At 39.2% G+C, this 11,898-nt stretch overlaps 2 protein-coding genes across 2 annotated transcripts; one reads left to right on the top strand and one right to left on the bottom strand.

Annotated features, from left to right (window-relative positions):
• Window positions 1–1,861: 1,861 nt before the first annotated feature.
• On the top strand, window positions 1,862–9,735 carry has3 (hyaluronan synthase 3). Its single transcript, XM_079620996.1, has 5 exons — window positions 1,862–2,344; window positions 3,624–4,098; window positions 5,613–6,242; window positions 6,768–6,869; window positions 6,992–9,735. The coding sequence occupies exons 2-5, from the start codon at window positions 4,090–4,092 to the stop codon at window positions 7,919–7,921; spliced, it is 1,671 nt and encodes a 556-aa protein (XP_079477122.1). The 5' UTR covers window positions 1,862–2,344; window positions 3,624–4,089; the 3' UTR covers window positions 7,922–9,735.
• On the bottom strand, window positions 9,714–11,335 carry chtf8 (CTF8, chromosome transmission fidelity factor 8 homolog). Its single transcript, XM_079620997.1, has 4 exons — window positions 11,158–11,335; window positions 10,975–11,067; window positions 10,776–10,893; window positions 9,714–10,619 (listed from the first exon to the last, which is right to left on the bottom strand). The coding sequence occupies exons 2-4, from the start codon at window positions 10,995–10,997 to the stop codon at window positions 10,386–10,388; spliced, it is 375 nt and encodes a 124-aa protein (XP_079477123.1). The 5' UTR covers window positions 10,998–11,067; window positions 11,158–11,335; the 3' UTR covers window positions 9,714–10,385.
• Between the last annotated feature and the right edge of the window lie 563 nt (window positions 11,336–11,898).

Raw genomic sequence — 11,898 nt, 5'->3', positions numbered from 1 at the left:
AAGCAACTTAAAATATGTCAGTGCCATTGTTTTGTCTCAAAATGCACACCAGTTATGTTTTTTTTTCTTTCTAAGTCATGTTTATAAAAGCTATTTGAATGTCCTAATTTAACTAAAACCTTATCCTGTCTTAATATAAGCCCTGTCAATGAAACCGGGCAGTTGATTAAAATTACAAAGGTTTTACTTTGGAATAACATACATAACTATTTAAATTTCACATTGACCACATTTACATGTCAACAATACATTTACTGTGTTCAGAAACTTTGAGAAAAAAACAGGATAAATAGAAACCAGGATAAATATAACTTTTAAACATTTGAAAAACAAAAAAGAAGGCAAAAGTCTAGTTTGTTAAACTTTGTGCTGTTTTTTGTTTGTTTGTTTTTTTACTGTTTAGCACCAACAACATTTTAACATTTTAGTGTGGATTATTTTGTGATCCTTGCATCAAAACCTCAATGGTGATTCACACATAAAAATCAGTTCATTCACTGTTTTTATTGATCACAAAAGTGAAAAAGACAAACATTTAAGCTCTCAGTCCTTCTTCAGTGTTTAAGTCCATTATTTAGTGATAATGTCTAAGACTTTGCAAAGAGATTATTATTGATGGATGAATTGGCGCCTCTGAGTCCCGAACTTTAATTTATTGAAAGTCTTTGGGATGTGCTGGAGGAGACTTTACAGAGTGCTGGACTCTTGCATTGTCAATACAAGATCTTGGCCAAAAATGTATGCACCTCTTGATGGAGAAACATCACAACATTTATTTCCATCAAGAGGTGCATCAATTTTTGGTCAAGATCTTTGTGATTGTGAAAATGATTCCTCTTGCTCCTAACCATTCTTTCACATTTTGAGCCTGATGAATCTTGACATTGTCATCCTGGAATAAGGCCATGATGTGTCTTAACTCTTGTTGTCAAACATATAACATGCTAGAAACATAACGACTGCAATAATGATCCAATCATAGACTCTTAAACATTTGCCTATTTTAATCCAAACAGCAATTATTATTTTTTTGGGCCGGGCAGTGTATAACGCAGTTATATAGTCTTAAAGGCACAATAGCAAAAATAAACAGCCTGTTTAATTCTAAGAGTCAGAGAGAGAGAGTGAATGGATTTTGATATCCATGTTTTGACAAGCCATAATGTTCTTTGCACATGTATTTAAACCCTTATTCAGTCAAGTGTTTTAGCCAAGTGTTGGCTAAAACAACTGCCGTGTAGTGGCCTGCTGCCCAGTTGGAAGTCGTAAACTTTGTCTCAGTGTTTCTGCAAAGGAACCTCACAAGTCTCTTGAGGTGTCTCTGATAATCGCTTCTCTGGTTAAGATCCAAGGACGTTCCCACAGCAAGGGGTAAATCTGTGAAGTCACACTTTCACCTTCCTTCCCCGCAAACCCCATAATAACCTTCTCACGACTGCTATTCAGCCATGAAAGAGCCATTACGCTAATTACTCGTCCTGCCATGCAGCAGACTCGGAAAGAGAAAGGGCGTGAGCGTGTTTTACCTGGCTGGTGACTTTCGGAGGGGTCGTTCCGAAAACAGAGCAAGTTTTCATTGGGTGGCCGGTAAGAAGACACAACTGAGATAGGAATGTTTGGAGATGCCGTGGATATTGATTATGTCCGAGCCTGCTGCAGTCTGTCTTTCTCTTCCTTCTCTCGCAGATCTCTTCATCAGCCGGTGTTGGACCTGCAGGCTGCCAGCAGGAGGGGTGCAGGGAGGGGTGATAGATAAATAAATAACCCAATAAAGGATGCATTGAGAGGGTGTGTGTGTAGCCAAGAGAAGAGTGTGCCTGCTCAAACAGTCCAGAGTCTTGTTGAAGGCTGGCTGCACTGCAGAGCAGGGGGGGAAACGCACAGAGAAGGGACCTTGAAGGATTTTCGGCTGCACTGCAGAACGATGGCACTGCAGTAACGCACTGAAACAGAGGCATGAGGTCCACCGGCGGACCCCCGTCCTCCTCGCGCCAGGTGAGAACTTAGTTCAGAGCTGGTATCAGAGGTCTTCATGCCTCGGGACTCTCCGGGAGGAGAGTGAGGGAGAGAGACAAAAAGAAAGGGAGGGAAGCAGAGGAGGAGGAGGAGGAGGGTGATGGTGCTGTATTTTTGGATAAGGGATCTCCTGAATTAAGTGTGGCTGGAATAAAGATGTAGTGTGAGCAGGAGGCTGAACAAGGACGGTGCTGTGCTCCACTGTGGTGGAGAGGAGCGGAGCAGACGCCTGGCAGACACACACTCGCACACACACCGACTCCACCAGAGGAGAGAGAGAGAGAGAGAGAGAGAGAGAGACCACCGTCACAGCTGCGGGGCTGGGAAGGTAAGAGACATTTCATTCAACTTGAGTTTTGTTTTGTGTCTGTGTTTATTGTGGGAGTGGATGAAAGATGAAAGCATGCTGCAGCAAATGGTCATTGTGTGTGTGTGTGTGTGTAATACACAAAATTGAGAGAGAGAGTCAAAGCATGGAATTTTAGGTTGGGTAGGTGTGTTTTTTGCACAAATAGGCTACTCACTGTAAGCTTGTGCTTGTGCAAGGCACTAAATAATACTGCTCTAAGCAACTTAAAATAAATGTGTAGAGCTTGAGAGAATCTGTGAAATTATGAGATTTTTTTTTAAGATCCTCATGTGTGTTTTTAGTAATTACAATATTAGTCCTAGTGGACTAAGATTGGCCCTCGGTTTCTTGGCACCCTTGCTAGCGCCCCGAGGCTGAGTAACTAAGTCAGCAGCAGGACGGAATAAAACAGGAAAGCTTCAGAATGGCTCGATTAAGGAAAATGACGTCTGTTTAGCTTTCCATTTCATCATACTTTGCCAACACAAGGGTCTAGTGAGAGTTTCAAAAGTGTTTGAACTATTTGCTAGAGACCAAAATAGGATTCACCCCAACGCAGGACTCTAGCCTGCTGGAAGAACTTGACAAAAGATTTGTTAAATATTTACATCCAAGTTCAGTTTTTTTCTTCTTCTTCTTCTATAAATCTAATGCGTTTTATTATAATCCTAGTGACTATTGTTAAATCAGCTCTATATAAATGAATGGGAGCATTTAATTATAAAGAAAAAAAGAAATATACCTGATTTTGGGTCTTTTGGAAATTGGATGAGAGGATGAATTCTCAGTAGGTGCCCCCTAGTGTTTTATTTATTTATAAATTCACGAAAAACAGATAAAATTTCTTAAACATCAATAATATTTTTTAAATATAAATAATCTTTTCAAATAAAATAAAATATTTTATTTAAAAAATATATTGTTTCCAAGAATATTAGCATTTTATTTGATTATTTGATTATATTCTCAATAAAGTTACACTACCTAGACATTTTTGACTTCCATAAAGAATGTCATTTTTTATGTATTTTTGAAAAACAAAAAGCATCACATCATTTGCCCATTAACAATGCAAAGAGATTGAGTCTATAAAAAAAACAGGACATTAAGTTGAATATCTGTGACACCAATCACATTATGACAGTGGAGATTGCGGATTATACAATTTAAAAGTGTATACAATTAAAAATTATAATTATAATGCATATAGTGTACTGGTACAATAATTTACCCAAACACCTCATGCTCTGCCTTCCAGCCATTCATCTCACATCCTCTCACCTGCTGCCCTCCCTCATCGGTCCTGGTGATTCCCAGCCCCCCTTCATTCCTCTCCCACCTCCTCCCTTTGTCAGTGTCCTGTCTCGCATCCAAAGTCCTCATTCTATCTGGTTCACACCTGAGAATACACGGGGCAGGAGGCTTTAGCCGGTTACCCCCCTACCAACCCGCAATGCACCTGTGACTTCATACAGATCTTTTGGATCCTGTCCCCTTCTGTTTCATCTGAGACCACCTGCTTCTGTCTAGGCTGAGAATGCATAATTACCCATGATCATCCCTACCATCACTCACACGAGAAACCGACCTGAGAACAACATCCTGCATCTTCTCTGTTAATCACTGGGAAGAGTATGGAATATAATTAATTAAAAGCAAACTAAGGATCTGAGATTATCAAGTTCTCATGGATTGATCTCCACCCGGGCTGTGAATATTTCATCATGACAACAGTGAGTAACCATTGACCTCTGACCTCTTTATTTGGTGGAAAGTTGAAATATTACTTAACTTCAGTCATTAGGTTAGATACTGACATCCAGGGGTTACGTACAGTAGAATGCAATGCAGGATGTAGATATTACCGTAACATTGTGATGTTTTATTGTCCTAAATGGTTAATTTAAAGGTTAAATGTGTTATAGACCACCTTGTGTGATGACTCAATCTCTACTATTCTTGGATGTGCATCTTGAGTTGACTTAATCCTACCAAATGATCAAAGGCTCCCATGTGAACACCTTTACACCTTTCATCACACATATGGTAGTGGGTTTGTTTGCTGTGTATGGGGACGGTTGGTGTCTTGTTGAGTATGACATGGGGCCCTTCTTCATACCCATCCCTTTGAGCTAACAAGCCTCCGGAGGAAGATCCCCTCTAATTAGGGCCAAACATAACACTCAGTATCTGCCTGCTGTCTCTATCTCACCCTCAGGGTCTATGTTGTCTTTGTTCACATCACAAGAAGGTGTGTAGGATAACGCAAGAAAGGAAGAAACCCATTATATAGTTCATAAACAATATTTAGGTTTTATGGCAGTTCTCACTTCAGATGCATTGCTTATTTCATGTAACGTGAAAACAAAATTGCTAATATGAAAGGAACAGTTATGTATTTCTTATAATTATATGATGTAAAACGGTTAAGTACTGGTCTGGTGCAGCTGTAAATAACTGTGGGAACAGTCAGTTACTGTGATAGAAATATCAACAACCACTTCAGTGGAAGTCAGCATTATTTCTGCCACTCTTCTCCATTGCGTTGGCTGTTATGATATATAAGGGCACTGAGAGAAGCAGCTCTTTCTTTCATGAGAGGGGGAGCAGGAGGCAAGTGAATGAATGAAAGGGGGGGATTGTTCCTTAGTTTGGGTGCCACTGATTACCTGCCAAACTCGGCCTAGCCTTTAATTAAAGTCATTAACCTGAGAGAATGAGAAAAAAAGTGAGAAAGACAAAGAGAGAGTGACTGAGAGAGTTTCATATGAGGTTGATAGTGTTCTAAAATTGTCACAGTGTCAGTTGTTGCCGTGTGTTTGGTAATCTCACAAAGCCTTTAAAAAAAAATCTAATTGTTATTATACTTCATATCAAGAAAATGAAGCCCACGTTATGATTTTTTGTGTGCACTTTTCTGTTTTTTAATTTATTTTTTAATTTAATTTATTTATATATTTTTTCTGTTATGTTATTTTATGTTATTTCTTTGGGGTGAATTGTTACCAGTTCATGTGTTCCTGAGATACACTTTAATTTGAGTTAAAATAAAATTTGATAATAATATATATTTTATATTTGCTATTTTTGGATTTGTGCTTTTTCAAAATGATTCCACTATAGAGAAATAGCTACTGGTGGGAGGGGAGAAAAGAGGAAATGGTCAGGTAAGGAGGGAGAGAAGAAGCGGTAATGATGTTTCTTTCTACCCTTAGTTATAATATCTCTTTTTCTCCCTCTTCTTCAGATGCCCTCTCGATTTGGCACTGCGGTGCGGATCTTCATCACCACCCTATTCGCAGCAGTGGTGCTTTTTGCTATCCTACTAGCCTATGTGACAGGCTACCAGTTCATCCACACCGAGCAGCACCACCTGTCTTTTGGCCTGTACGGTGCCTTTCTGTCCCTCCACCTCCTCCTGCAGAGCCTCTTCGCCTATCTGGAGCACCGACAGATGCGTGGCCCCTCCAGACCTCAGCACCTGCGTCGCACCGTGGCCCTCTGCATCGCAGCCTATCAGGAAGATCCGGACTACCTTCGCAAGTGTCTGCGGAGCATTCGCCGCATTTCTTTTCCCGGGCTTAAAGTGGTGCTGGTGGTGGATGGGAATCGGCAGGAGGATTCCTACATGATGGACATCTTCCAGGAGGTGATGGGGGGAGTGGAGCAGACGGGCTGTGTGATGTGGAAGGGGAATTACCACAGCGACGGGGATGGGGGAGGAGGGAAAGGCTCGTTGCATGCCGAGGAAGCTGCACATGTGGCCAGGGTGGTGCGGAGCTGCCATTACTCCTGCATCATGCAGGAGTGGGGCGGCAAGAGAGAGGTGATGTATACAGCCTTCAAAGCACTGGGAGATACTGTGGATTACATACAAGTAAGTCTAGACACCATTTGCAACCTACAAATTCAATAAAAGTACTTAGTTCTGGCTTTTATAGGTGTAAACAGCTTTCATTCCAGACTTGCTTACTTGTTGCTCTTGGATGGCCAAATTACTATTTTGAAAAACATTGGATTTCATATTATTGAGCCTACAATATACTGTCACACTTCATAGTCTGCCATCCCCCCAGAGTTCCCTCAATGCCACTGTGACTGTAATATGAACCCATGCAGCATTGAGGTCAAATGTCAGTCTTATTACTTACCTTCCCCTGTAGTCCTGAGCACACCTGTGCGCTGTCATCAACTTTTCATTGTTTCGGCATATGATTGATATCCTCAGAAACCAAGATGACCTTGGAACATCTGTGAGCCAATGTCTATGGTTGCAACAGTCCTTGCATTGTTCATGCAGTCATTGTCAACATCGGCCTCAATAACTGAAAAGAGTATATAGTTGCATGAGTTAAAGTTGCAGAGGAGCGTTCTAAATCGTATACATCTCTTGGTTTTGCAGGTATGTGATTCTGACACTGTACTTGATCCAGCATGCACCATTGAGATGCTGAAGGTTCTAGAGGAGGATCCAGAAGTGGGTGGGGTGGGAGGAGATGTTCAGGTGAGAAATGTGCCTATTGTAGTTTTCAATATGCAGAGACATTTTTAAGTTTCTTTCAACAAACAATTTTTCCAGTACCTTTAAAGATTACCCACGGAGAGTTCTTCCGTTGTCTCTTTCAGATTCTGAACAAGTACGACTCCTGGATCTCCTTTCTGAGCAGTGTCCGGTATTGGATGGCGTTCAACATAGAGCGGGCCTGTCAGTCTTACTTTGGATGTGTGCAGTGCATCAGTGGACCTCTGGGAATGTACCGCAACTCTCTCCTCCAACAGTTCCTGGAGCCCTGGTACCACCAGACCTTCCTAGGAAGCAAGTGCAGCTTCGGTGATGACCGGCACCTCACCAACCGCGTCCTCAGCTTCGGCTACAAAACCAAGTTCACGGCACGCTCACAATGCCAGACCGAGACCCCTACGCAATACCTACGCTGGCTCAACCAGCAGACCCGCTGGAGCAAGTCTTACTTTCGAGAGTGGCTCTACAATGCGCTTTGGTTCCACAAGCACAGCCTCTGGATGACCTATGAATCTGTGGTCACTGGGTTCTTCCCCTTCTTTCTGGTGGCTACAGTCATCCATCTGTTCTACCGAGGTCGGTTGTGGAACATCTTGCTTTTCTTGCTGACGGTCCAGCTGGTGGGCATGGTGAAGGCCACCTATGCCTGCTTCCTGCGGGGCAGCCTTGTCATGATCTTCATGTCACTGTATTCACTACTCTACATGTCAAGCTTGCTGCCTGCCAAGATCTTTGCCCTGTTGACTATTAATAAAGCAGGTTGGGGCACATCAGGCAGGAAAAAGATAGTGGTAAACCTTATTGGAGCTGTGCCTGTGACCATGTGGGCGGCCATACTGCTCGGTGGCGTGGTTTATACCATTTACTGCGAGGTGCAAGAACCCTTCAGTGAGACTGAGAAGGCTCTTCTCATTGCGGGCACCATCCTCTATGCCTGTTACTGGTTTATACTTCTGGTGCTCTACCTGGCCATAGTGGCCAAGCGCTGTAACAAAAGAGAGGAACAGTACCACCTATCCTATGCCGAAGCATAGTCTTTCTAAAAGATCAATACATGCTGTCAGGGCTCATTTGATATGGACCCGTCTTTACCTGGTGCTGAAATCCTGGTTATAGTTATGGATCATGTGCAGGTCCAAGACTTGGTTGTTAGTTATTTTAACTATGTTAGCTACAGCTACATGAGAGCTTTTGGACAAAATCAAGAGCTTTTGAGAAAGCTGATTTACATGAGTTAAAATCAGGAATTGTGCTTCTCGTGATTATAAAGCACACATTGAGGAGACGCCAGCCAAGGCGGGCACAAAAAGTAGAGCCAAAGGTTAGTGTAAAAGTGATAAGTTAATGTAGTTAAGCTGAAGTTAAAGAGTTATATTGGTGCTTGAACTTATAATTATACAGAATGTGTGCTGTCAAGGTTAGAGAGGTGTGTGCCAAAACTTAAAGAAACCTGCATAAGACACTAACCTGGTTTTACTTGCCAAATCCAGTCAGTATTTTAATGTCTTTAATCTGACAAGCCAGCATAATTCAATATTTCATCATTAGAAATTGTGGTGCTTCTGATACATTTGTGGTGTAACATTGAAGAAAGAGCAAACAGCATTTAAATGAGAGATTTATGATACTCCACAATGATTTACTACACTGTAGGCTACGTTTACAGTTCGAGATTTTTAAAGTTACATCCAGTACCAGTGAATAAATAGTGTCAGGCAACCAAAAAGGATTTTCTCTAGCATCTAGAATGTTCTGTTGCAGCATGAAAAAAGTTTTATCTGGGTTCCTATTTTTACCCTAGTCTCCTTTTTACCTAAGAAAAACTTGTTAGAAATATATAATACAAAATGTCATATTTTATTTTTATTGTAGATGGAACAAGAGTTATATTGACATATCAATATGTCAATATTTTCTATACCCCCCCAAAAAACAACAACGATTATTTATTAAAAATACACAAGTATCGGAATCCGGTCACCCTAACAAGAACCTATTCTGTAACTTATGGTTTCTATTAGTTAAATAAAATGGTCGGTTAGCTAAATAAATAAACATGAATCACATGAACTGAAGTAGCTTATTTATGGTATGCAAATTTAGGTGTTTAAAGATTACCATATATGGAGCAAAGGTATACAGTGAATTTTCATTCCAGCTTTTTTCCCCAGCCTCAGCCATCCTAATGCAACAATTAGCAGATTTAGCAGTTCTCCATGAATGCTAACGTTAACTTTTCCTGCTCCCTTCCCCCAAAACACACATTAAACTCTGGCAGAGATATAAACACTGAGGCTAGTGTGCAAATGTGTGCATGGACAAGTTAAGAGAGAAGCTTTAAGTTTATGAAATATTTACCCACTTGACTTGTGTAACTACATGTGCGATAACTGTGTCTTAACAGTGAACTGCTATGGACTGCAGCATCCTATAAGGCTGCAACATTACGATGATGACTCTGATAAAACAATGCAATTATGAAACTTATCATTTGTTTACAATCAAACTCGCAATCTCATTGTTCACATTTGTGTGTTTTAAGATTTTATGCTATTCATTTGTAGACTGGGTGCCAAATTTTTGATCTTTGATATGCTCCGTCTTCAGGAACAGAAATCCCTCTGATTGCGGGGGCTTAAAAATGTATGTTAAAAAAAGAAGAAATTACAAATTGGGTTTAAGCAATATACAGTGAAAAAAAGTTCTTGCTCGGCTGTCTGCCAGACACAGTACCAGTACATTAATTTTTAGACGGTGAAGCTTAACCAGTGAAAACTAGGATAATATCAGTCATTTCAAGTATATTGTAAAGTAATATATATTTTTGTAAAGTAAAATTCAAAGATATTTTAAACATGCAAGAATTCTCACACATAATGTATCTGCATTTTCCTAGGAAACTTTATTTTATGTAAAATGTTATTTTAATAACACTGTACAGATTAGGGATTTATAAATTACAGTATTCATAATCCATAATGGTAGAGGTTGTGTTTTTAACCAAAATGCAGTTGTTTTACAGATTGCCATTGGCAGCTTTTGTCTCCTACTCAGAATTAAATCATGTATCGATGAAACCGCACCTTTAGTCTGAGTGCCACAGCTAACCTGTACTTCCACAGTGGACCTGCATGGTCTTTTAACATCACATGAATTTTGCATATTTGTTTTATGTATTATGTACCGGTACATTGTCCTGTATGTAAAAATGGGTTCTTTCAATTTTGACATTTCCCTTATAATTATTTTTGCAAACACTTGTAACTGATGTTTTGATACAATAAACTTCAATTCAAAAGTGAGCATTTTTGGAACATTCTTTTTTGTGAGACCTATTACTTGCATTTCATACTTTCAATATTTTTATTGGTTTATCATTATTGTCAATAAACACACAAAAGATGCACTAAGATACAAATCCACTATTTCAAACAATATATGGTTACAAATCTAGAATATGGTGCTGATCAGTTCAAGTCTCTGATATCTGGACATAAGTTATACTTTCTTCGGCACATTAGTGATGATAGGTTTGGGTCGAGTTTTAAAGATAAGCTTCTTTTTGATGAGAGCAGAGACGGTGTAAGATGTTGGTTTCTCTTGGTTGGTTTCCATAGTTTCTTCTGTATTCTGAGGAAGTCCAGAGTGTTTCATCAGAACAGCAAAGGGCTTCTCCAGTTTGACCTGTTTTCCATAGAGGATGTGATGTCCAACTATAAGGACTGGTAATCCCTTGAAGAGTGGACAAATGAAGAATATATATATATATACACATACATACATACATATACACACACACACACATATGTATAAAATATGTATGTATCTATATTATTTTTTCTTTTGATTTTGGTCTGAAATGTGTCCAATCATTAGAGAAAGACAAACCTCTTTAGTGTAGTGCAGGTCCCCCATCAGATTGCCTGATAGTCCAGTATTTTGTCTGGACATCATTTCTCCCTGCAGCTCCACCAGCAGCCATTCAGCTGGACCTTCAGCAGCATTACTGCAGAACACATCGAAAAGTCTTTTCACCGAGCACTTTTAGATCATTCATGGTCTGTAAAATCTTGTATTTCACACCAACCTTGAAATGACTATTTGAACCATTCTTTATCTGATTCCTCGGTGTCAGAATTCACAATTCACACAATTCTTCCTGTTTTGTAGACCTTCTCATCTGAAACGTCGTCGAAACAAGTCAAATATTACATCCACAAATTACTGACGTGAATGTACAAATATATGCTACACATGTAAGTACACTCACTTGAAAGGTCCGTTGTTGTGCATAATATACTGACACAGAAGTTTCCCGCCAGTTGGCAGACATTTAATTTCCAAAATAAAAGTCTCATTGTAGTGTGAACCACTAGAGGGCAATAGAGGTTTTTCTGCATTGCTCAAACCCTATGCTCAAACCTCTCTTGGCTACACTGTCCATGCTTGGCTAAGGTCTGACTTTCTTCATTTTAATGTTTTCTTCAGTTGTATTTTTTAAAAACATTTTATTCATTCCTTTATTCATGCAAAAACGAACTCACATTTAATTGTACCAACAAGTATACAACAACAACAACAACAACAACAACAACAATTGAATGAATAATAATAATAATGATGATGATGGTGATGATGATGCCAATTATAATAATTATAATAATAATAATAATAAAAACAAAAGTCAGAATAAAAACCGTAAAACATTGAGAGTATTTTTGACAATCAAATCATTTTTTTATTTTTTCATAGATTGTTCATGAATCGTTACAATATTTTTTTAAAGAGCATTACAAATTATTAATCTATTTGGAAAACATCACTTACATAAAGTAAACTATGTCAATCGCACCCAATATTATATTGTTTTCCACCGATTTAAGGATTTTTTTAATTCATTATTTTCTTTGAAAAAAAACAGTAAAGCTGTTGTTGAAAAAGATAATTGGTGTAATGTTTATATCATTTTTTATTGTAAGATGTAAGAGGTATATCTATTCGAATAGTATAT

Source organism: Phoxinus phoxinus (genome assembly GCF_949152265.1).
Source record: "Phoxinus phoxinus genome assembly, chromosome: 8".
Taxonomy (NCBI): domain Eukaryota; kingdom Metazoa; phylum Chordata; class Actinopteri; order Cypriniformes; family Leuciscidae; genus Phoxinus; species Phoxinus phoxinus.
The sequence above is the reverse complement of the archived record's forward strand: the minus strand, read 5'-3'. Positions and strand labels throughout refer to the sequence as shown.

Coding starts and splice junctions, on each gene's coding strand:
- has3 (XM_079620996.1), top strand. Junction 6,243..6,767: donor ATACTGTGGATTACATACAA/GTAAGTCTAGAC, acceptor TTGGTTTTGCAG/GTATGTGATTCTGACACTGT. Junction 6,870..6,991: donor GGGTGGGAGGAGATGTTCAG/GTGAGAAATGTG, acceptor TGTCTCTTTCAG/ATTCTGAACAAGTACGACTC.
- chtf8 (XM_079620997.1), bottom strand. CDS start 10,997: ATGGTTCAAATAGTCATTTCAAG. Junction 10,894..10,974: donor GTTCAAATAGTCATTTCAAG/GTTGGTGTGAAA, acceptor TGTGTTCTGCAG/TAATGCTGCTGAAGGTCCAG. Junction 10,620..10,775: donor ACCTGCACTACACTAAAGAG/GTTTGTCTTTCT, acceptor CCACTCTTCAAG/GGATTACCAGTCCTTATAGT.